The 26574-nt window shown below is 35.8% G+C and overlaps 1 protein-coding gene across 4 annotated transcripts; it reads left to right on the top strand.

Moving 5' to 3' along the window:
- On the top strand, positions 1–23110 carry aifm1 (apoptosis inducing factor mitochondrion associated 1). Of its 4 annotated transcripts, XM_005165125.5 has the most exons (19): positions 1–180; positions 1977–2107; positions 4239–4338; positions 4809–4832; positions 8657–8977; positions 9077–9136; positions 11467–11627; positions 13177–13307; positions 15925–16015; positions 16197–16281; positions 16358–16434; positions 17817–17925; positions 18233–18340; positions 18553–18641; positions 20212–20352; positions 20537–20679; positions 21463–21587; positions 21672–21862; positions 22510–23110. In XM_005165125.5, exons 1-19 carry the CDS (start codon positions 93–95, stop codon positions 22579–22581), a joined length of 2247 nt encoding a protein of 748 aa, XP_005165182.2. In that variant the 5' UTR covers positions 1–92; the 3' UTR covers positions 22582–23110.
- Positions 23111–26574: the final 3464 nt, after the last annotated feature.

Here is a 26574-nt window from a genome sequence, read left to right as displayed (position 1 = left end):
GAGAAGGTCTCCGGCCTTGAGCGAGAGCTGCACGGTAAGCGTGGCTGTGAATTTCCTCAGACTGTTCCACAGAGAAGCACAGCTCCGCTGCGATGTTCAAGTGCAAGACAGTATGGAATAAGCTGGCTCCGCTGGCCCGGGCCTCGTCCACGTTGTGTCTGCAGAATGCGAGGAAATCAGGCAAGTTGAGAAAAGCGGCAGAGCTGAATCTGCGGCTCCACGAATCACCTGCGAACTTCATTTCAGTCTCGCAGAAAGCCTTGCACACTTTCTGTGGAAACACTAGTGGGATAAAGCTCCAGTTTGGTGCGAGTTGTGCGGTGCTCTGCAAACGCTAGATATAATTTAACCGCGTGAACAGTCAAACCTTAAACTTATGACACTGAAATTAACGTTAATTTAAATGATAAACATTTGTCGGTTTCATTCAGTGGTGTCTACGATCAAGCTTACCCACAATTCCAGCAAAATACGCGTTGTGGGCATTCTCACTAGTCTCTATATCATTACATGACAGAAAAAAAAACTGTTTGTGGGTCAGTGTTGGAGCGCACGAGGACCTACATTAATTTTTGTGCCAAGGTCGGTGATTATGAAGTCACACTTGTGGCTCTGACAGCTTCATGACGCTGAGGTTCAGCTGAATTACATGACAACAGTATTGGGGATTACTTGACGATAGTGACAGGCTCTTTCTCTAATAACACGGCTAGTTGCTATCTAAATAAGTAAACTTGTATTTTAAATATTACTCTTAGATATTGGTTTTGTGTTCTTTACAACATTCCTTACTCCTTATAAGTGTGTGTGTGTGTGTGTGTGAGTGAGTAACTTTATAACCACAACTTTATATAATAAATATGTATATAACTTTGTAAAAATCCTAAAGTGAAAAGCTACACATAAGGTATTAAACTACTAAACATGATCATGCTAGTATGAGTGCATTATAGTTTCTTGTGCAAAAACCCAATTTATACTGTTATTTTTTCAGTTTCATTTAGATGCTTTGTTTGAATTGGAATAGTTTTTTCCTCATTTTTATTTATTTGAATAATTTGCATAATTCATTTGCATTATTTTTTGTATCTTTTTTTAACTGTATATTATGTTAATCTGATTCATGCGTTTAGTTTAACTTTATATCGATATCTGTTTGGTTATATTACATTAATTATTTTAAAATCATTTTATTTTATTAATTCGTAAGGAATTCATTATTAGAAATAAAAAAATAAAAAAATAATGCCTTTTATAGCTAACTTGGACCCCTTAGTACACCCTTGCTTTCCTGATTTTAAATTATTCGATCGGAAGATCACAAAGGGATACACCACATAACTCTGGCCTTGAATTCATCAAGGCTAAATACACCACAACTCTGGCCTAAAATACACCAAGGCTTGGAAACATGACACAATCATTGGCCAGATTTTGTGACCAGGTTTATTATTATAAGCTGATTTGACAATTTTTAAATTAGAGTAATATATTCCAGAATTAAGAAATGTTCAATTCATCCTTCCTGAACATAACTACTTACTCAGGCTACACAGATTCACTGTCCGAGGATAAATAAAAAAAAGGTGCAGTAGTACACTAAACAAGTTTGCAATCTTAAACTGAGTTAATGTGGAGACCGTGAGAGATGCATGCTATTAGTTGTCATGAGGTCTTGGTAAACAGCAATAAATTAAACAAAATATAAAACAGAATATTACCGATTAAAACAAAATGACAGATTCATTTGTTATTTGGAAAAAAAGGTGTATTTCCACTGTGTAAATGGTAAAATAATGTAGCTTAAGAATTGGATAACTCAGTCCTATTTGAGGGTTATGACACATGTACAGAATTTTGTTAAAGGATTAAGCACTTTTATTTGTAAGAATAAGTATTGTGAAAGCACTATACAAATAAACCTGAATTATTGAACTGGACTTAGAATTTCCTTGTTTTTATGATTGTCTTCTCAGTCCTGAGACATGGCAGAAGGCTGGAGATGGTTCAGAGGGCCCAGATGTCATCGGGGCCGCCAGGAGGTGGTGGGGAAAATGCTGTGTATTTTGTCCTGGTTGGAGCAGCATGTCTGGGGGGAGGCATTTATGTAAGTACCCTTAAGACTATCTTCTTCAGCCCCATATAAACAGTCCATGTGTGTGGGGAGCGATACATCAAAAAATAATGATGCTTTTTCTAGTGTGTAATATTTCCCCAGATAACAATATTTAATCAATGTTTATCCGAGCATGTTTTTGTGTAGGCATTGTGGCCTTAAATAGATAAACAACACTGTTTTAGTTTCTGTTTTAATGGGTGATTCATTGTGGTTAGTTTGTACATTTTGATGTCTATCAATACTTTTATCAGACTTTTTGTCTTCAAAGTTTAACATGAGGCAGTCTTTATCACATAATCTTTTTTATATTAACACAGTCCAATCTGGATGAAAAGTTGAATCAGTTTTCTACATTATAATTATGTATACGCAATATATAGTTTCAGCATCAATATTCTAGTGTGTGCATCTGCAATAGTCACATAGTCTAATGTTGAGTCTGAATAATAAACTTTTTTCTTGGCTGCTGCTTGGAGGGTGTCATATCAACCAGCGTCTTCTGGTAGAATGGTTAGAACTTCCGTTTACAGTGTTTACAATAAGTAATTTGCGCTCCAAAAATGGGTTTCAGTAGCGTTTTTAATGTATTACAGAGCGTTTTTGTGACACACAACTTAGAAATGTGTCTGTTAAAGCCGTTATTGTCTGTCAGATGTGATTCAAGTGCGAGAGAAAAATGTTCTCCTAGTTCACGTGTCCGCCGTCAGAAATACAGTGTGTGTGTGTGTGTGTGTGTGTGTGTGTGTGTTTCCCAGCGACTCTTCAACACACACACACACACACACACACACACACACGCAAACACACGCAATACTTCACTGCATTATAGAGCAAACCAGATAACTGGCATGAAACTTATCAGATATGTAAGTCATACAATTTACAAAAATGACCAATAAAAGTCTGTGATACTCTGCTGGCTGATTTCTTGTTCATTCTAATCGCGAGCCTTTTAAGTTTCATTTTGTGTGTGTTGTATTTACCACGGTTTGTGTTTTTCTGTCATTTTGAAATGAAACTAGCCTTTTCACTTTGTCACAGTTATTAAATCAGTGTGTTAGTGGGACAGTACAGTAGGCTACGTGTGTTTCTCAAACATTTTGGTGAATTACATTTGTTTGGGTTGGTTATATTTGAAAGCAAGAAAAACTGTTGACTTTAGCTCTGACGAGGCTTCATTTATAGGGCAGAAGATGCCGTCTGACAGTGGGATAAAAATGCCTCACAGCAGCTGTTTTCCATCCTATTAGATCACATTTTATAAACAATCAGTCCAGCAGGTGGCGCTGATTGACAACAGTAATAGTTTAAAGATGATAAAAGCAGGTCAAATAGATTAAAACTATCGTTTCAAAGCTGTCCAAATGTGACCGTTTATACGCATCAGTTGCCGACCGGAAGTTCTTAGCATTCTCCTTGCGCACACCTGCAAAGCATAATGGGTAATTTTGCATTCTAAGAAAAAGGTCTATAGTTGACCAGAAGCTACAGAACTGTATTCAATTACTGTATTAATACAGATTTTATACGATTTATGCAAAAAACTAATTCTTACTAAGACTTTTGTGTCGTTTCTAGTCCAAATATCTAAATCTCAAAGCGTAAACAAGATTATTTTGCTTAACCCACTGGCAGATAATTTTGTATGTTTTAAGGAAAGATTTTAAATTTTTACTCATTTATTTTGAATGTGAAAAAAACTATATATTTACTTGTTCTAAGAAATGTTTTAATATTTGACTAAAAATAAGACTAAAAATTTTTTTGCATTGTGATTATTGAATTTCTGTACTTGAATACTGTTAGACATCCCGGGAAACTGTTAAATAGTGCTATTCAACTATCTTGTAAAACTGTATTTATATTGCAAAATTTATCACAGAAAAATCTAATTTCGCAATATTATATTTTTTTCAACATCATGCAGCCCTAATTGTAATTCTAGTAAATAATGTTATAAATTTCCATCATATTTTTGAAGTACATTTTTATGTCATAATACATGGCAGAAGAAATGAGAATTAAAGTTTTTTTTTTTTTCAAATGTGATGTTGATTTAAATATTTTTCGTGCAGTTCACATGAGTGTTTATTTTATTATTATTTTTGTTTGTTTGTAGGCATACCGCACCGTCTCGCAGGACAGTGAAAGGTATAATGAGCGTATGAGACAAATTGCCAGTAGACAAAGTCAAGAGTCGAAGCCTGCTAAAGCTTTAGGTAAGTCAAAATGCTAAACAGACCATTTACTAGTCATTGGCTGGTATAAGATTCTGATGATATGATAACCTTTGATAAAAAATATCAAGGTTTCACGGTATCATGGTATTGTGATTATTACTCAAAAATAATTTCTTTTTAAATTGGGTTAAAAACGACAACTTTTTCCCACCATTGAACACTATTTTTTATTTCAAGAAACCTTTAAAATATTTTGAACCAGTAGCTTTTGATGTAGAAGTTCATTTTCTGCTGAAGATACTATTGCCCTAAAAACTAAATAAAATGGTTGCAAAAAACATGTAAAATCTTAAAACCAGTTATCATGCCATGCCTGCTAGTTACACATTAAGTAATTACCAGCTCTCTCAGTATATTTTCATTTCAAAGAGTTCTCAGTGTCTCTGTCTTTTTATATTCTGCATATTATTTTAGTTAAATTTAGTGGTATGTTGTATTTTTTGTTTAAGCTGAAGTTGCAGAATCAAAGGAAGGTGAGACATTTTTTCTACATTCTAGTATAAGATTTCTCTTATCTGTCTGCATTCATATACACATTATTCTCAGCCTTTACCGACGATCTCTGAGGTTTCATGGCACTGGATGGTATTTGCCTATGTCAGTGGAGCAACCTAGGGATATTAGCATGCACAGAATGTCCCGCTAATGAAGGATAACACAGCACATGTGTCTTGGGAAGGGAATAACAACATGAATATACTAAAATAGTAGATTTTAAGATATGACATTAATCGATATAATAAATAATTGCATTAATAGTAACACAGATGTAATTTAAAAATGTTTTAAGTGATTTAAAATGTTAATGCCTGTATTTTAATCATAGTATAAATGTATCTTTCACATTAGTTCTGCATTCTCATCAGTTATTTATGTATTCTGTCAAAAAGCTTTAAATGGAAAATTATGTTTTTAAAAATAAACACATATCAGGGCTCGAAATTAACTTTCTTACTTGGTAGCACCGGTGCTCCCAACCTGAAATATTTAGGAGCACCAGAAAAAATTTAGGAGCACCAGAAAAAAATTAGGAGCATCCACCAAAAATGAATGATATATTTGACAAGTTGTATATTAAGGGATTTATTGTATTTGAAAACAACATCAATTGGGACTAACAAAACCCAGAAACAACTATCTAACTAATGCTGTGATGACTTAATATTTGTGCAACAATTCCAAAATGAATGTTGAATAATTATAAAATATTATTGATGATGATGATGATGATGACAATAATACTAATAATGAATTATATTTCTCATCATCATGATGCCTTAAATGTGCTTTAATGCAAGTTATCTGCTATATAAAGTCCTACTGTTAATTTATGAAAAATGAAAAATAAATTGATGGTTTGCATCAAACACAAATGAAGCATTGTAGTAAGAAATATTTATTTTGTACTATTGTTTTTATATGCATGCCAATTTAATAAATAATATTTCTGCTACAAAACAAACGAAATAATATAATAAATCATTTAATCCAATGCTGAAAGCTGCAAAGCAGTCATCAGTAATTAAATAGAAAAGTAATATACACCTCAAGAAAGAACAGACAAAAGAAAGGAAGAAAAGCCTCACGTTTAAAAGTTTTGGTTTCGGTTCGTGTCGTTTTAATGCTCAGCCTCTTTATGCGCTGAATTACAATTTTCTGTGTTTGCGGGAAAGCATGCGAGTCAGCCGGCCCAATAAGAGGGGGGCAGAGCAGGATTCCCCCGATGCCCACCGGCGCAATACTGTTCTTTGTTATAAGCCGCATCAGATCAAACTTAGTAAAGGCAAGCTTCTTTGGCGATGGTGTTTTAGCGGACATTTGCGCTGTTGCAGCCTGCTCACGAGGAAATGTATGAAAAAGTTATGAATTGCCGTGAGATTGTGTTGGCTGAACACGCAGTGCATACAACGCATCGAGATTCAGTGTACTTTTCACTCTTCAGCCGTTTGCAATCCCCGCGGTCACAAAAGCTCCCTCCCTGTCATCTGACAGCGGAAAGTCTTGAGTGATTGACGGCTAATATGAACCAATATAGCGGCAGGGAAGAGTGAATTTACCACGTTTTTAGAAAAAAAAAAAAAACTCTACACACTCGCACTACAACCATAATATGCAGTCGCACGAATGCTCCCAATATATATTATGAGTCGCATAGCTTAAATTTCGGGCACATATGCGACTAAAATGGTCGCAATTTCGAGCCCTGCATATGAATAAGAATCACACTGGAAGTTATATGTAGAGGCTAAACATGTTTAACTCTTTGGCATTAAGTGGATGATTTGAGGTTTAAAGAAAGCCTATTATGATGGTCTTGGACCATTTGTCAATTGATCAACCATCGGCTTTAAGTGAAACCACAGAGTAAGTCAACAGTTTCTGATGGAACCCTATACTGTTTGCATGTTCACCGTTGCTGTTTAGTCCCTTTATAGACTAAAGGCTGTCATCTGGGGATTTTTCAAAAAAGCAACTGGATGTTTGGTCTGTTGTTTTGTGTAGATACTTAGCCTCACTTTCGGTTGAGTCTTTTTGGGATATTGTAAAAATCATAGAAGACTTATTAAGTTTTTTGTAACAGCTATTGTTTGAAGTACTTGTGTTTCAGGTTAGTTATAGGAACTTGTTTTGGGGGTAGAAAATTTCCATCTAACAGAGTAGGGTCTGTTGTACTAGCATGCATTGACTAGATAAATGCACACTATACAAAATTCTGCCACCTGCGAATAAATAAATACATGGACAGATTGTGAAATCCAGGTACCTCTCATACTTTAGTTCTGTGTTTATTGCAGCACTTCAAAGCTGCTGTTGGCAGATTTATATCAGTTTAGAATTTATATTAATAGTGCAAATGTATTGAGGAAAATAGCGCTAGGGCAAAATTTAGAGGGAATCTCCTGGTGGCTGATTCCCATTATTGATTCCTATAACTATTATTCCTATAAGTAAAATACCTAAAATGTACATGAGCTGTCACAATCAGTTGGGCATGCTTTCGGGGGTCACTGCATGCTTCATACAGCATGTGCCTTCTTTTCCTATTAACAACTTTCACTTGTTTAAATGTCATCTAACTTTTCTAAAATTTCTATTTTTGTATACATTCCCCTTGCCATGTACTTGTGAACTGTTCGTTGTCTTTAGAATTGTCATCATTACCTTTCATTTCTTTGAATACATTGTCTTCTCGATGTCAGCATTTGTTTTAGTGTGACTATGGGTAACTTCATTGACATTCTTCATTCAACCGATTGACTATTCATTGATTGTATTCACAATTCTTTAATTGCTTTGTTATTTTGAATTATCACTATAAAATGGTGCAAATTGTATCCAAGCTTTCTTTAAGCCATGAGCGGTTGGATTGAGGTGATGTTCTATGAAGTTCTTCTTTCATTGTTGATAGACGTGTCAGTTCTATATTTTGCATCACATTTTGTCTGTCATCACCAAACCAACATTTCACCACATGGTCACCACTTTTTCTTTCCTCCTTTTCTATTCGTCACACTAACTCCTTAGTGTTTTGAAGAAGGCTTTTTTGTCTTGCTCATTGCCTTGTTTTAACTGTTCAATTTTAAAGTGTTTGGAAATACTTTAGATGGCTAGACCAGCCATTTTTCTGGATTGTCTGTCTTGCACAATGAAGCTTTTGAAGAAACACTCAACAGGACTCCTGTTGCTCCATATATTTCTGTTGGAACTTTTGGTTTGGCACCAACACATTGATCCAGCCTCAGTATCTGTTAATACAGAAGCTTCTGTGCTAGCAGTTACACACATTAATAAATAAATGGCAAACAAGGAGCTTTGAGTTTTTCAGAGAGACATGGAAGGAATTTAATGTAGTGATTATGAAGCCACAAGAAAAATTCTGAAAATGGTTCAGAAAACTCCTTCAGAATATATGACATGCTTCTTGGTTGCATGATAGTCATCCCCAAATGCGAAGGAGGATCATTCAGGAAAGCTGCAACTCAGACAAGAAGTGAATGAAGACACCTTCACATTCATCCTTAACTATTGCCCTTTTCCCAATGTTTTTACCCCTTTTCATCATTTTACCCCTTTCCATCAAGTTCATTCCTGCTCCTGGATCTTTTTACTCTTTAACAGGAAGAACATATCCCAAACCGAAGAACCCATACATGTTTACAAAGCTTGAAAGTTTCAGGATTTAGGGCAATAAAACAAATCGGTTATCATTTATAGTTCTGCTTCAGATGTTGGAGCACTTTTGGAATCCAACCCAAATCTTCTGTCTCATTTTGTTTTACTCATTCTGTGGAATTAGAACCTGTTGCTGAAGAACCAACTCTGATAGAACCCGCTGTTGAAGAATCTCCAGTAACAGAAGATATTGTGGAGTCACCTGAAGCTGTGGCAGAACCTATTGTAAAATCGTCTATTCCAGAACCCGCTGTGGAAATTGCAGTAACAGAACCTGTTGTTGAAGCCTCTGTTGCGGAATCCGTTATTGAATCCCCATTAATGGAACCCGTTGTTGAAGCCTCTGTTCAGGAACCCATTATTGAAGCTACAGCAACGGAAACTGTTGCAGAAGCTCCAGAAGTTATACAGAGTGAAGAGCCAATAGCTCCTGTGGTTGAGAGTGGTAAGCTTGACACATCTGCATGGAAATCCAGGATTGTTTTTTTATTTGGAAATTGAGGTTAACGTCTTTCCTCTCCTCTTACATTGGGATTATAAACAGAGCCTGTACCTGTAGTCAGCACCGAGCATGTTCCAGAGGCTTCATCTGTTTCTGAGAGTGGTAAGAGTCCAGGTTTCACTGGATGGGAATCAGTTCTGCAGATTAAACACGTTATCGATAAAGATAGTTATAAGTACTTCATACACATATGGACACCTTTATTTTTTGGTCATTTTTCTTTTTTCATTTAAGATCTTTTATTATTTTTGACTATATAAACTACATTGTCATCGCTTTTGAAAGATGTCCTTTTCTCAGTCACTTCATTTCTTTGAAAGGTTGTTTTGTCATAGTGTGACTGTTGTAATGCTAATGACTAAAGCTAATGGTACAAGGTCACACACTAAAGGCCTTGAAATACATCAAATTAAATTGAAAAACAAACCTTTTTTGACAAATAAAGTTGTAAATACATTCAGTGTGGTCTGTGGTGATTGTGGAATTGGTAGGCCCCACCTTCTTTTATTTTGAAATCGAGAGCTTGATACTTGAAACAACTTAATACATAATTTAATGCTTGTAGTAAGTACGTTGTTTCAGCAGTAGGTGTAAAATATATATCCCACTAAATAATTTGCTCAGGATTCATCAAAAATGTAGTTTGTCAATAATGAAACCTGCTGTAAAGTTTATGGGAGATAATTATTTAATCATTCATTTAAACAGATTTTAGAAACGTATATTTATTTAAATCATAGAATAATACATTGTATACACTCACTAGCCACTTAATTAGGTACACCTGTCTAACTGCTGCTTAATGCAAATTTCTGATCAGGCAATCACATGGCAGCAGCTCAATGCATTTAGGCAAGTAGACATGGTCAAAGTGATCTACTGCAGTCCAAACAGCATTAGAATAAGGAAGAAAGGTGATTTAAGTGACTTTGAATGGCATGGTTCTTGGTACCAGATGGGCTGGTCTAAGGATTTCAGAAACTGCTGATCTACTGGGATTTTCACGCACCACTATCTCTAGGGTTTTCAGAGAATGGTCTGAAAAGAGAAAATATCCAGTAAGTGGCAGTTTTGTGGGCGCAAATGCCTTGTTGATGCCAGAGGTCAGAGGAGAATGGCCAGACTGGTTTGAGCTGATAGAAAGGCAGCAGTAACTCAAATAACTACTTGTTACAACTGAGGTATGCAGAAGAGCATCTCTGAATACACTTCACGTTCAACCTTGAGGCCTATGGGCAACAGCAGCAGAAGACTGCATCAGGTTCCACACCTCTCAACTAAGAACAGGAAACTGAGGCTACAATCTACACTGGCTGACCAAAAATGGACAATAGAATATATAAATAAGGTTGCCTGGTCTGATGAATCTCAATTTCTGCTCTGACATTCAGATGGTAGAGTCAGAATTTCCCGTCAACAACATGAAAGCATGGATCCATCCTGCCTTGTATCAATGGTTCAGGCTGGTGCTGGTGGTGTAATGGTGTGGGGGATATTTTCTTGGCACACTTTGGGCTCATAAGTACCAATCGAGCATCGTGTCAACGCCACAGCCTACCTGAGTATTGTTGCTGATCATGCCCATCCCTTTATGACTACAGTGTACCCATCTCCTGATGGCTACTTTCAGCAGGATACTGTGCCATTGCATAAAGTTCAAATTATCTCAAACTGGTTTCTTGAATTTGAAATTGAGTTCGCTATACTCAAATGGCCTCCATTGTCACCAGGTCTCAATAAAATAGAGCACCTTTGGCATGTGGTGGAACAAGAGATTCGCATCGTGTGTGCAGCTGACGAATCTGCAGCAACTGTGAGATGCTATCATGTTAATTTGGACCAAAACCTCTGAGGAATATTTCCAGTACCTTGTTGAATCTATGTCACGAAGGATTAAGGCAGTTCTGAAGGCAAAAAGGGTCCAACCCCATACTAGAAAGGTATGCCTAATAAAGTGGCCAGTGAATATATTAAGAGTTGGCAAAAAAAAAAGTCACATACTCAAAATCAATGTAGCTCTAATGCTAATCTTGTTATTAAGACTAGAAACATCACAGTTCACACATTCATCTAAACTCTCCTTTCTTATGGGTTGACTGCATTCAGCAATACCATGTCACTCTTCAACTTATTCAAAATTTTTGTTAACTCCTAAATAAAGAACAAAAACTTATTTTGCTGTGTGTATATCAGGGCCTTTATGACCAATTTTCAGCAGTGTTTCCAGATTACCTGATGTTCAATTTCTGCTAATATTACTATAAAAATGCTAATCTCTCCCCTCATCTAGCACTGTGTTCCTGAGATCCCGCACATATTTTTTTACAGATAATCTTAAGTGCACTCACATGTCTAATTTAGCGATCAGGATAAGCTTGTTTACATGCATAAGTGTGTTTGTACTAAAGTTTTCTTGTTCTGGCCTGCTGCAGCTCCTGAGACTAGTCCTGCTGCTGCTCCTGCTGCAGAGCCGATTGATCCCACTGCTCCTCACCTGGATGTCCTTGAACACGCTCCATACCTGCTCATAGGTGGAGGCACGGCTTCATTCGCTGCAGCTCGCTCCATTCGTGCACGTGACCCTGGTGCCAGGGTGAGTTTGGTCATAGTCAGGCAGAATTATGATAAAGCTCATGTGTAACTGTATTTGTTAGCCCGTTTCACAAAGTAATGCTGGTAAATTGCTATAAAATTACAGGAGTGCCTTTATCAGTAAACTAATAACGTGCTGTTCACACAGCAGAATTCTGGCAATTTACTAGGAATGTAATTACTAGTAACTTATTGTTCATGGAAATTGCCGGAACAACTTGATTCATACAATTATATTGCTAAATTTCCAGAAAAGTCCATAAGTTTGAAAGGGGTTAGTGACAAATGGAAACAGGAGTTTGACAGGAATTACCAAATGTGAGGGTGATAAACCTTGTGTGCAACTATATAAACCATTTTAAGGGATGAAAACAAAAACAATAGTCACCACGTGTTTGCCGTTTTACATTTTTTATTTCTATAGCTTCCAAAAATCCAAAAAGAGGCACATATTGATAAATAATGTTATGATTAAATTGTCTCGTCACACAGTTATAAATGTTCATGAACCAATGACAATTGTCTATATGTATATAATATATAATATTTATATTTGGAAAAGCAAATTTTTAAAAATCTGCTTTCGACTTTGACTCATAAGTAACATTGCATGTAAATCTTAAGTGACTCTCATTAAAGTGTTAGTAGAGCATTAGTAGACTGTTTGGTTAGGATTAGGTTTAGGGTTAATAGAATAAGCTGACATGTAGCTCAAGGCTACCTAATCAGTTAAGTGTCTACTCTAATGACAATTAGTTGACATGTAGTTTCTAAATTACTTAAAGTTAGCAGAATGTCTAAGGTGGGCAATCATAATAAAGGGTTGCTTAAGCCCCCCACCCCGAATAAAATAGTTGCCATTGGTCATAGTAACAAAAACTTGATAGTATTGATATATTATTGTTTATTATTATTTTCAAATAATTATTTAAATTTGATAACATAAGTGAGGATTTATTTTATTTCTGTATAGTTGTTTTTAATGTTATTTGGGTTGTTAAAACACTTTTTGTCTTCAAATTTTTAAAAACAATCAGAAGGTTGTCAGTAGAGTTATGATTATCATAGATTATTACATTTTTAGAAATAGTAAGTATTAATATTGAGTTAAATGAAACAAAAACTAAATAATTAAACAAACAACTGGTAAAAAAAAATAAAAAAGTTAGGTGAAAAAGTTTCATCTAAAATATCATCAAAAATACAGTAAAACCGTACAATTTTATAATGCCCTAATAAAATCCAAATTGTAAAAGTAAAATTAATTGCAAAGTATAATAAAAAAACGATTCAAGCTGTCAATACAAACTACATACCTATTATACCTATTATACCTATTATATTATCTGTTATATTTTTTGTAAATATAATAATTATATTTATACATATAATATATATACCTATTCTTATGCCTATATATTGCGAAACAAAAATAGTCAATTAAATTTGGTGAATAGTAATTTTTTTAAATAAAACACTATACATATATCCCTTATGCACAGTATATTTAGATGCTAAAGTGTGTATGTTTTAATGGCTTTTATGCACAGGTGTTGATTATCACAGAGGAGTCAGACCTGCCCTACATGAGACCTCCTCTCTCTAAAGAGCTCTGGTTCTCTGATGATCCCAAAGTCACAGAATCACTGCGCTTCAAACAGTGGAACGGCAAAGAAAGGAGGTGCGTGTCCGAGTCATTAAGATTAACCGATTAATGCAGAGTTCAAACCGCATGATTTTAGCCACGATTTTGACTCGCCGACAGGTTATGAGAAATCGCCGACAAATGCCTGAAATCACAGGAAAATCGGTGCTCGGTCACGTGAGTGACAATCCCATAATGTGAACTATCAATGACGCGATCTGAGAGAATTGCAGATGAGTCGCCGATGCCTGTGAGATATTTGGCATGCTAAGTATCTGGAGCTGTCGGTGATTCAAATCATGCCGTGTGAAATGAGTTTTGACTGAAAATAACATCAGCAATCACCTACAGCCAATGGAAGAGCAGCATTAACTAGACTAGTATGTGTGTGTACCTGCAGGCCAGTGGGAGGCTGGAGAATAAGTTAAAGTGCTCATTTTCAGTTTATTTGGACCCAAGAAATGGAGGAAAAACTATTGTAAATTTGGCAGAAGCACCCGTGTCTGTTTTGTCATGTCATGTGAGCAATATCACAACCTGGTCAAAAAAGAAAGTTGGGGAGAAATTGCTAATTCTCTTCAAACCCAGGTGAGCAAATATGTACATTTTCTACCCCATTAAAGACTTCTTTCTCGTTATGTAGTTAATAACAAAAGATATACTACGTGTTTTTGGTTGTGAGACATAGTTTGGACGAAGATGTCGGTGATTCTTCCTATTGTAAAGTCATGCAAAGCCCTGTCGCTGATCTATCTTGCAGTGTAAACAAAGCAGGGACAAAACGCTAGCCCAGATAGTCATGCAGTGTGAAAACATCTGTGACACGACTACTTTGAAAATCATGCAGTCTGAACTCGGCATAAGCCTAGTTTACAGTACATGACTTTAAACATCGGCAGATCGCTGTGCCGTTCACACTACATGATCTGACAACAACTCGTTCACCAAAAGCTCAGTCAAGCCACCAAACCACAGCCAATTAAATTTTTAGGAAGGAGCCATCAGAAAAAGCTGAACACTATTGGCTGCTTGTGTGCTGACATCACTGACAGCAAGGTTCAAGTGGAGAGATGTGGCGTTAACACTCACACTACAGAGGCTGTCAGGGAGTTTTTAATTCTGGTAATTTAATAACTCTTTGATATAAAACTACCATCTATAACCAGGGTTACTGCAGGGTCTTAAAGTAATAAAAGTTGACAAATCAATTATGAGAAAATGAAGGCCCTTAAAATGTATTGTTTTATTCGTGTTTTTACAAGGTCTTAAATTTTGAGTTTGACTCCAAAAAAGCATAAAAATATTTATTTTCCTCCTAATATTAACAACAGCATGCTTGATCTACGTGATTAGTTCAGCCCAGTGTGCATTTGGCCAAGCTCCTCCGCCATGGTCATGTCATGTAATTTGCGACAAACACGGGAAGGTGATTTGGTGCTCTCCACATGTAGTGAATCAGTAGAGTGAAACAGATGGCAAAATGGGAAAATGTTAGTTTGCGTACTCCTGGTTGGAGAAAGATAAGTTTAAACATTGGCTGAAGGCTGTCGCTGAAAACAACCGTGTAATTTAGTTTTCAAGCTTTGCTTCTGAGTTCTCTTGCATGGTTGTGCTCCACTGATTTACTTAACAAGAACTGTTTATTAAATTAAAGGTTTGATACTGTCCAGAACTTGAAGTGGCGATGAGGTCTTAATATATTCTGAAGTCTTTAAAAAGTCTTAAAAAGATATTGTAAATACCTTTAGGATTCCTGCACATACCCTGATAATGCCCCAACTTTTCGCTGTGACTTTAAATATGCATGCATTTTTGCCTAGCAATCTCCTGCTAACATAAACATAACTTTATGTAGCAAAAACAGAAATTTACTTTAGAAATATATTTCAAAACAGCATATTCTGTGCCACAAAATAGCTCCTGTTTAAAAGGGAAAATGAAAGTCAGGCCCACCCCTTTGCGTGTTCTAGTATCTTAACTATGTATTTTTAGGCTGTATTACCAAAAAGATAATATTTTTAGGGTAATGGTGTTATAAAATATGATGACGTGACTTAATTTTAATATCTCAATTGAAGCTTTGATTGTAAATATGACGTGATAATATGACATCTTGTATGAGAGGTCAGAATGAGCAGTATGGTAATTCTAATAGTTAAAGAATTCTACTGTAAATATAGCCTACTCTCATGTCAATGTTAACACAGAATGAAGGGAGTGCATCGATGCCCATTCTGGCCAATCACTGATGTTTCCATTGAGCTCCTGAGCACAATGGCCATTCAGCTTGTGCTGAAATGCTCTCTCATTGGCTGCAGCTCGTCACTACAGTTGACCTCACATGGGGTCGAGCCGCCCAACTGCTCTAGAATATTCAGCATGCTAGATATTAGATTTTCGTCTGCGAGTTGTTGGCAACACGTCAGCGAGCCACTTTGATGCGTTGTTCAGTAGTTCACACAAAGACAGCCGAGCACCCCCAGATTTTTCCTTGATCTATTTGCAAACTTGTTAAACTTCCAAATCGGGTTTAAAATCCTGTAGTGTAAACTAGGCTTTATCAGTTTTAGATTAAATCAGGATTCGAATTTTGTGGTTTGTTTTTATTACTTCAGGCTGTGAATGTGATTTTTACTTGTTTCTGTTTTTTCAGTATTTACTTCCAGCCTCCCTCATTCTACGTCAGTCCTGCAGATCTTGCCAAGGTGGAGAACGGTGGTGTGGCTGTGCTCACCGACCGTAAGGTGAGATACATGAGCATCTCCTCCTCCTGTGGGCTTAACTATGCTCTTAATTATATTCACAGGAGTGTGTGTAGAAAATCTTGTTGTAACAGAAGAGGAGAAAATCTTTCATAAATGCTTGAGTGTGTATGGATGAACCGTCCTCATTATTACCCTGTCTGTGTTTATACTCGTGGTGTAGGTGGTGCACATGGATGTCAGAGGAAATAAAGTCAAGCTGAGTGATGGTTCAGAGATCTCCTATGAGAAGTGCCTCATTGCCACAGGTAAAACATAAACACACATGCTGAGATGTGAATGTAATTTGTAAGTGTATCATGTAAATGTATGCGTGTGTGTTAGGTGGGGTGCCGAGGAACCTGCAGGTTATTGACAGAGCAGGAGAAGAGGTCATTAAGAGGACAACCCTCTTTAGGAAAGTATGTCTTGATTTGATGACATTAGAGAAAAAATGTGAAATAATTTTCTTTTTACATGTTTATACTTTGCTAATATCCCTAAAACCATGAGGCTTTACCCATTTTTAACTTTTTAGTCATTTAATAATACTACTTAGCATCATGTATTCTTTTATAAATTACAGGTCTGAAAAGAATGTAATTGTATATTTTGCACTGATTAATGATTGAACATATTTCTTATTTATTAATCACATTGTTATTTTTAATATTAAATTAGACACTTTAATTGCCTTAGTACATTTTGTTTATAATGTTATAAATATAATTATAATACATACATTTTTGACATGAGGTTGAAGTTATTCCATAACAGAGAAAAAATCTTTATCAACATGCAGTAAATCACTGAGACAGAGAAAGCTTTCCTCATGATAATGAATAAAATCAAGTTTATTTCCAGTTGTTGTTTTGTTTTTTGAAAAATAAGATTTCACACGAACAATTCACAGTATGGATATTAAATGGTTTTGAATTAATTTCCATGTTAAATGTAATATTGGTCAACTGAATAAAATCATCAGGGTCAAGATCAGATTATGCTGAAATCTACAGTGTCAGTACACTGTAAACTAGTGAAGCAGAATAGCATGTTTTTTAAGTTGAGCTCCTTTACTAAGGGCAAATGCACATGCACAACATCTCATGAGAAGCTAAATGTGGAAATGTTAATGTGCAGAACTCCACTGGAGGACAGTCTTATGCTAATCTCTAGCACATGATTTATAAGAGTACATTTTCTTATCTTTAAACAGGATTTTCAGCATTTGCATTGCGTTTTCTTGATATTAGCATTCTTTGTGTCCTTGTATCTTGTTTTAGAAAATCTGTGAATTGTTCAAATCAAAATAAAAGACTTTTTTTGTAGTAAACAAAGTACTTTTTATGCTTGAATGAATAGTTTATCCAAAAATGAAAATTTTGTTATTTTTTACTCAACTTATACTTGTTCATAGCATATTTTAGTTTAATTCATTTGTTTAACACAAATAAAGATATTTTGAAAAATGCTTTTTGCTGCACCCATTAACTTACATAGTATTTTTTTCTACTGTGGTAGTCAATGGTTCCCAGCAATCAGCATTCTTCAAAATATCTACTTATGTTCAACAGAAGAAGAAAACACATAAAGGTTTAAAATCACATGTGGGAGAGTAGATAATGTGGTAGTTTTCATTTTTGGGTGATTTAACCAAGTGTCAAATATTTACAAATTTTATCCTGTATGTTCTAAAAAAAATGATTGAAAAACAAATGTTTTTGGGGGGGCAAAAAAAGTGTAAATCCTGTCTACATGAATCTGTTTGTTCCAGAATGTAACCTTCATATGTTCTTTTTGGTAGATTGAAGATTTTAGATCTCTGGAGAAGATCTCCAGAGAGGTTAAGTCCATTACCATCATCGGTGGAGGTTTTCTCGGTAGCGAGCTTGCATGTGCCTTGGGTCGCAGATGTGAGTCCAAACACTCAGCTGTCACTCAGAGAAAAAGAAGGGGGGAAAAATCAGGTCATAGTGTTGAGATAGCAGGGGAAAGTGTGTGGGTATATATGTATATGTATGTATATGTGAATTACTGAATAAATGTGTGTGTAATATATCAATTTGATATAAACATTGTTAGTGCTTGCTTGTTAGTAGTAGGGTCATGACATACATGAGATTGTTATTGACGTGTATGTAATACTAGGTAATGTATTTATTCATATCATACAATATAAAATATTAAAATGTTCTCATGCTGTTATTATTTTCTCTGTAGCTGCTGACCCTGGTTTAGAGGTGATGCAGCTCTTCCCAGAGAAGGGTAACATGGGAAAAGTGCTGCCTGAATACTTGAGTAACTGGACCACTGAGAAAGTCCGGAAAGGTAAGAGAGTAAATAAATGATGTTTGTTTGAGAAGCCCGACAGCCTCAATAAATGTGGCATGTGTTTGTGTTCAGCAATGTTTGGATAACCTGTTTGAAACCTGTTGTACTTTTCAAATTCTGTTTAATGCAGGAGTTTGTTTGTTTTTCCTTAATTGTCTGTATTAAATGTTGGTGTTTTGGCTACAGCTAAGGTTTTTGTCTTTTCACAGAGGGTGTAAATGTAATTACGGATGCTGTAGTAAAAAATGTGACCTACAAAAATGACAAATTGGAGATCAAGCTAAAGGACGGACGACTGGTGAGTTTCCTTTTTCGTAAAACATTACTTTTGCTATACACAAAAGGGTAAACGTTTTGTATAATAATATAGAGATAATATATAGAGATAATAAAGAGATGTATGGCATCAACATAAATAATAAAGAGATGAGAAGAAATGTAACAATTATTTTAAAAAATTGCTTGGATCTTTTGAATGGAATCACACTGTCCGCACATCTGGTGAACAACGAATCATCATTCATCATTTTCAATAAACTATTTATAAGTCTTTGAACTTGGCCGTGCCAAAAATGAAAAAGAAATGCTATATACATTGATGGCAAAATGTCTAGTATGAAATAAACCAATTAAAATGGAAAAGATATATGTTTAGATTATGCAATCTGTATGATTCCAGCTTAATCTTGTACATAAAAACTAAGAAAGCACTAGTTTATCTTAATGACTATGTTTACATGGACATCATTAATCAAATTATTAGCTATAATCTGAATAAGACAATAATATACATGGGTTGCTTTTTGAATGTTCCTTTTATCCTCTGTTTCTGTTTTACATGTTATAGTACATTGTTTGATTAACTTAATTCGATGCTTGTTTCCTCTGGCGTTTCATGCATCAACAGTTTGTGTTCATCATGGCACCATATGTGATTTTGGTAATTTTGTTTTTTAATTTTGTGACAAGTTCAACTGCAGTTCATTCCTTACACTATGCATGCAAACAGACAACGGCTGACACAAATTCTCATGCAGCAGGCCACCTCTGCAATATCATTCATGAACTTTTCACTCATGCTCCCATGACAAACTATAAAGTACCTTTTAATTTCTATTTCTTCCAGAAGTCTCTGCATAGTCATTGTTTCCCACTCGCATAAAAAATGTTGTCTCTTGCTTGACACTCTCATTTGTTTGTCACCTAACAATTGTCATATGTGCATCCTGTCGCAAAATGCAGCAAAAAGTACTAAAAAAAATGCCTTAATCGTTTGATTAAGATTTTTACATGTCTGTACTGCACTTCAGTAAAGCGACTAAAACGGGAATACTTTACATCTTGGATTGATTTCTGTTTAGTTCGATTACGACTTTAGTTTATAGGTCTCAAACTCGATTCCTGGAAGGCCGCAGCTCTGCACAGTTTTGTCCCAACCCTAATCACAGCTAATCCAACTAATTAAGGTGTTTAAGACTACTACAAACTATTTGACAGGTGTGAGTGGAGGTGGTTGGAGCTAAAATCTGCAGAGCTGTGGTCCACCTGGAATTGAGTTTGAGACCCTTGCTTTAGTCGGAATAAAGTCATCAGAAATCTCTGTTTACATGGTAGACTCTTATTGAGAGTATTTTCTTATTAATACTAAAATTGGTGTGTTGGTGTCCATGAAAATGCAATCAGTGTTTTATTGAAAAGTTTGTGTAAACAGTTGAAGGCTCATATCAATGTTTTTAATATTTATTCTTTATTGTTCACTTAGACGACTGATCCCTTAAGAAATGATTACTAGTCAAACAAGAAAACCTTTAGTTGAGGACATCCCTATTAATAATGTAAATGCTTTTTTCTTTGTGTGTTTGATTTAGGTGAAAACAGACCACATAGTGGCAGCAGTTGGTTTGGAGCCCAGTGTGGAGCTTGCCAAATCAGCCGGGCTGGAAGTGGACTCTGATTTCGGAGGCTATCGGGTTAATGCTGAGCTCCAGGCTCGCTCTAACATCTGGGTGGTACGTAAGGCTATATTAGGGGGGGGTCTTATAATGTTACTGATATTAGCTCAATCCAGGAGACAGCATGAAGACAGATGGTTCTAAAAGAAAGAAATCCGTTTTTCTGAAAAGGTTTTAGCTGTAATAGATCTGATTGAATCAAGCACTTAAGTCAATATATTATCAAATGTTTGTGTTTTAGGCTGGAGATGCTGCATGTTTCTATGACATTAAGCTGGGCCGCCGGCGTGTGGAGCATCATGATCACGCAGTGGTCAGTGGCAGACTGGCCGGTGAAAACATGACCGGAGCCAACAAACCCTACTGGCATCAGTCTATGTTCTGGTAAACACACCTTAAGCTCACTTTTTAACCCCTTCAGACCCTGCGTCCATTACAATGGATGCCACATGACATCCCATTTTTCTGAAATTTGGAACTTAATTCAGGTCTGAAGAGGTTAAAATAGATAATTCACTACAAAATTTTTAATTAGTAGCCGATTTATCTGGGTTTAAGAAATACTGCTCGATTTGGTGGAAACTTGAATAGATATGAAGTGAATTACAAAATTATGCTGTTTAAAAAAAAGTTTTTCATAGTGATTTAAAAATGTGTCAATTGGAGTGAACAGTATTTAATTTCTACCTTTTTAGTTCGAAAAGAAAAAGCTAATACACTTCATTGAACATATACACACAGACATTACTTATAAACAGTTAACCTGCAGGTATCTAATAACTTAACCTGATGAAGATTTAGTAATTAGTTATTAGTTAAATTATTAGTAACTAATAAAGTTATAGTAACTAATAACCTTAACCTCTGATTTTGATTATAATGCAATAATGTGCACGTTTTGTAAAGCTCCTTAGAAACAATTATTTGTGCTATACAAATAAACTTGAATTGAATGAATGGAAAAAGTTTGCTCTGGAAAACAACATAGTAGCAAACTAGTAACTTGCTGAACTCGAAGCTGAAAGTAGTTGTGTAAAGCAATGGTTTAAGAGTGCACCGTGAGAAACATCAGTGTATTCATACTCAGCATTCCACTCATGCAGAGTTTAAAAGGACAGTGGGTTAACTATTTTAAGTCTGAGAGCCCTCTTATATGCTCATCTTCAGGAGCGATCTTGGACCAGATGTAGGATATGAAGCCATTGGTATAGTGGACAGCAGTTTGCCCACTGTTGGAGTGTTTGCTAAAGCCACAGCCAAGGACACACCAAAAGCTGCTACTGAACAATCAGGTACACAAACATTTGCTTGCATGTAGATCGCTTCATCAATAGTACCAAAAAAGTAAACAAAATACACATTTTTGGTGTTTACAGGAACCGGAATCCGCTCAGAGAGTGAGACGGAGGCAGTTGCTGGAGTGTTGGAGGTGGGAACAGTGACCCCCGCACCTCCTGTCCAGCAAAAGGAGGATTATGGGAAGGGAATAATATTTTATCTGAGGGACAAGGTGGTGGTTGGTATCGTTCTGTGGAATGTCTTCAACAGAATGCCCATTGCAAGGAAGGTGAGCAGAGAAAACATTCACATCTGCGTTATGATGAAAAGTGATTTTCATGCACATTTTGTCAGTAAAGCCGGCTCTGTAATCAGCACTGAATCTATATTTGGAATTTTTATCTTTATTCAAGCTTTATTTGGATACATTGCTTATGTCTGTAAAGCGAGTATTTACTGCGATTCCAGTGCATTTTTTGACCACCAAATTGTCGTAAAAGCACACGTCTAAATTATTTGAAAACCTGTGCAAAAATTTATGCATTCCCTCAGTGCTTCAAAGAAAACCTAAAGGACTTCACCTCAGGTAGTAATTTTGGATTTCTAAAGGTGTTGCATGTGTAAATTCCCCCATCTTGACTCAGTCATACATCTTTGGATATGGAGTCAATCACAAAGTTACAAAAAAGTCGTACACTCTGCCAGCCGAAATCACATTGAACCAAAACCAAAGCAAACCTCCACCACCGCCATGATGTCCTATTTGCCGCGCACACCCAAACTAACTAGCGGATATGTCGAGTATAAACCAGGCTTTATAGATCTGTGCTTCCCTGACAAGATGTGCATGAGAATTGCAGCTTTAGCCCTAATCTCCATTTCAGTGTTTGCATATGGAATGAGTATTAATCTGTTGTTGTTTCTGTTTATGTGAAGATAATCAAAGATGGAGAGGCACATACAGATCTGAATGAGGTGGCCAAGCTTTTCAACATTCACGAAGACTGAACGGTCTTCATTTTCTTTGTTCTCTTTCCACTGTCAGTTTGAAGTGAACTTGGACACACACACACACACACACACACACACATGCACACAAAACAAACACGAATGCTTACAGCAGCCTGTCATCTGACCTTGAAGGCTGGGGTCAGTACATGCAGTGCTGCCTATCGGCTGCAAGTTGGCGCTGTGATTTCATTGCGCCCATGAATTGGTTTAAACCATTATTCAATTTTCTACTGAGGGAAACTTTTCCTGTTGTTTGTATTGAAAAAGTTGTGCTGTGTTTCTTTTTCTGTTGAGGTCAGTAAATGTTCATCTCTGCTTGAATGCATCCCTTTTCAAACATTTCCTCCAAAGCCTCAAAACCAGACAGGAAATCCACTTTCAATGATTATGGCATTAATGTTTCATATCCAATCAAACAAAACCAAGTGAAAGACATTCCTCTGACACCTGGTGGTTTTTCTGCCTGCACGATACAAAGCAGCTGGTACAAATGAAAACTGAATAAAAATAAATTATTTTAATTATACACATGATTCGTTATAATTCTTCTGAACTTGTTTTTGTTTTAAAACATTTACAAATAACTTCAAGTATACAGTGTTTCTCTGGCCTTTCCAGCAGTTGGTGGAACTCACCAACCTTCCTCAAGTGCAAGACATTCAGAAGTTGTTCATTTGAATGCCTGTGTGTCAGATATGGGCGTGACCCTGAGGCTTTTGAGATGCAATATGTTAAGGCTCATTAAACCTGTGATTGCCCGCAAACATGTTCCCTACCATAGCCTTGACCTACTTCCTTATGCACCAGTGCTCTGATATACAGGTCAGAGTAATAGCAAATTGCTCATTCTGTCTTCCTGCGGAGTGATAGCCAAGGAAACTAATTTAATTTGCTCTTGAAGTACTTGGATGTGTCCAAATTCGATTTTTTTATAATTTTATTTAAACTTTAATAAGCACAAATTAAAAAAAGGCACAGATAACCTTCATTGCCACTTCTACAATGTAGATTGTGTCAAAGCAGCTTCACATAGAAGATTTATTGCATCTACTGGTGTTGTATGCGTGTATACAAGTTGTAACATAAAAACATTAAATAATTAACAATAAAATATTAAATGAATAAATAAAGTGTCAATAACAATGCACATGTCCATCATGTCAAAGAAGAATTTGTGACAGGGTGGACAATAACAGGCAGGACATTTGTGGCTAAAGATAGCATTTATTCAAAACAGTTTGTACCTGCAGCTGGTAAAGTGATTATTTAAGCTCATTGTATACAGTTGAAAAGCTATATTTTTGATTTCTGAATTTTTAAAATGTTAATTAATATTTCACTATGACAAGGTGGACCAAGGTGGTGGACATGTTAAGCTTGACAACAATCAGTTTCAAACAAAATACGAGGAAAAATAGGAAACTTAAGTGTAGAAAGTTACTTTGTGCACAGCAGATGCTTTAACCTCCTCTGAAGAAAGGCAAAATGGGCATGGGGGACGCCAATGAGTACATCAGAGGGTTTCTTAAAGGAGTATTTACCACATCAATGACAGGGTGGACAGCAATTTCAAGGACATTTGCAAAATGATTATTAATATTATAAAAACAAAATAAATGTTATTAAAATTACTTAGTTTATCTAACTTGTCATAAGCAATAAGAATATTTCAAAAAAAAAAAAAAAAAAAAAATATATATATATATATATATATATATATATATATATATATATATATATAATATACCGACTTTTTAGACTCACTGAGGTAGGCTGAGCAGTGTGTGGGACATGGCAAAATCACATCCATTTAATGAAAGAATATGGCAAAAATGGGCAAAAACATATTTCAAAACTTACAATTGTGCCTACATGTGTGTATATATGTTTAACCAACTACATTAAAACATCAGAATTTCGCTATGTTCGCATTGTTCATATTGGACTGATTCAATCTTGTAGGACATCAAAGGCACTTTATAATGACCCAGTAAGCAGCGACAAAGAATGTCCGAGCTCCAAACTTCCCGAGGACTCCACGCATATGAAGATGTCTGTAAACCACACACACACTTCTTCCCCCGAGTTAATCTGGATTCCGCCAGCACAGTTCTCACTTCAGATGCCTGAGTACCTTGAGGAGACCACTGTGCAGCATGTATGTGTCTGTTTGATGTTTCAGATTGCATGATTCATTGGTTAATACTCCTATTTTCAGATGCCTTAATGAGTAGAGTTCAGTGACTTGTATATTTCGAGGCTCTCGGATAATTACGTTAGCCGAAAGCAAAAAAAGAGTGCGTCGTCGTGTAGTTTAGGCATGTGCTCCAATTCCTCCTGAGGTCAAGGCATCGACATGACCACTGAGTGTGCTTGTGTATGTGTGTGAGTGATTTCAGAGGAAAACTGGGTCTGTTATTCTTTAGTTCGGTTCACTCTGGAGTGAAGATACATTAAAATTAACACTGGCCTAGTTATCCACTGTGACTCAACACAAGATAAAGCTTGGTCGGATTTCTCTGTTACACCCACTCTAACTATATTCTTGTCTTATTTTGTTCCCTGGCTTTCTCCTACAGAGCTGCCAGTTCGTGTAAAGCAGTAGGAAGGATGAAATAACGTCTAAGCAGCAGGTTCCTGCAAATGTTGCTCTCAAAAAGTCAGCTTCAAGTAAAAAAAAAACGAAATAAATTATATACAGTTGAAGTCAGAATTATTAGCCCTCCTAAATTATTAGCCAGCCTCTTTATTTGTTCCCCCAATTTCTGTTTAACAGAGAGAATATTTTTTCAACTCATTTCTAAACATAATAGTTTTAATAACTCATCTTTATTTTATCTTTGACATGATGACAGTAAATGATATCTGACTAGATATTTTTCAAGACACTTCTATACAGCTTAAAGTGCCATTTAAAGGCTTAACTAGGTTAATTAGGTTAACTAGGCAGGTTAGGGTAATTAGGCAAGTTATTGTATAACCATGGTTTGTTCTGTTGACTATCAAAAAAAATAAGTACCTTAATAATAGCTATAATAATTAACCATCAAAACAATAGGTATAGCATATAATACAACTTGTATCACAAAGCAAACGTTGTTTCATATGCATATTAAATTGGCTAATTTAGCAGACTCTTTTATACCAAACAACATACATGTGATTAGAAGTTTTTTAAACAAAGTATAATCTCTGTGCTTGTTGTATTATTTTTTTTACTTTTTAAAATTGTGATTTACAGACGATAAAAACGTGTAAAATATTTAGAACAAGAATCTGTTTAAACCGCAAAGAGATCAACTGTTATTTTAGATTTTATATATACATATTTATACAAGAGTTCTGTCTGGTTCTCAAATCTGATTGGCTTATGTGATATTCTGCAATATCAGAACTCGAACAGCCTCCTCATCCTTCTGTATTACTCCACCCACATAGAGTGACAGCAGATCAATAAACTCACTACAGTTTGACAAATATTGCAGCTGTTTTTAATGGCTAGATTGTAGTTGTTTAGATTGAAACTATGCAGTTTATTTATAAGGATCATGCCTACTTTTTATTTTGGACAGCACTTCGGGGACCATTAGCTTGTCATTGAGCAAAGACGGTTGATGTTGTCCATCCACAAGATGGCGACAGAGAACACATAATTAGATTTCGGAGAAGAAAACGGTATAATTTTAAACTATAACTTATCAAATCATTATTAAACGGGTAAGTGAAAGTTAAGGCGATCTCTCTCTGTATTATGTTGCAGTGCTGTATTTGTACCATATAATTGAGTGTGAGATAAGACTCACATATCAGGGTTGCATTTGTTTTGTGTTGGCCACTCTTTGTAAATCCCCTGAGTTACTTTTTCGTTGTCCATCTGTTTGTATGTAATGAGTCTCCTGTTTTCACTGTTGCAAACTAGTTCAGGAAAAGAAAGAAATGCCCGCATGTGTTCAGCGTTTTTCCTTATAGCAAACACAACAGTAATCTGGT

The sequence above is a fragment of the Danio rerio genome, chromosome 5 (assembly GCF_049306965.1).
Source record: "Danio rerio strain Tuebingen ecotype United States chromosome 5, GRCz12tu, whole genome shotgun sequence".
Classification (NCBI taxonomy): domain Eukaryota; kingdom Metazoa; phylum Chordata; class Actinopteri; order Cypriniformes; family Danionidae; genus Danio; species Danio rerio.
Note: the sequence above shows the minus strand (reverse complement) of the source record. Positions and strands in the feature narration are given on the sequence as shown.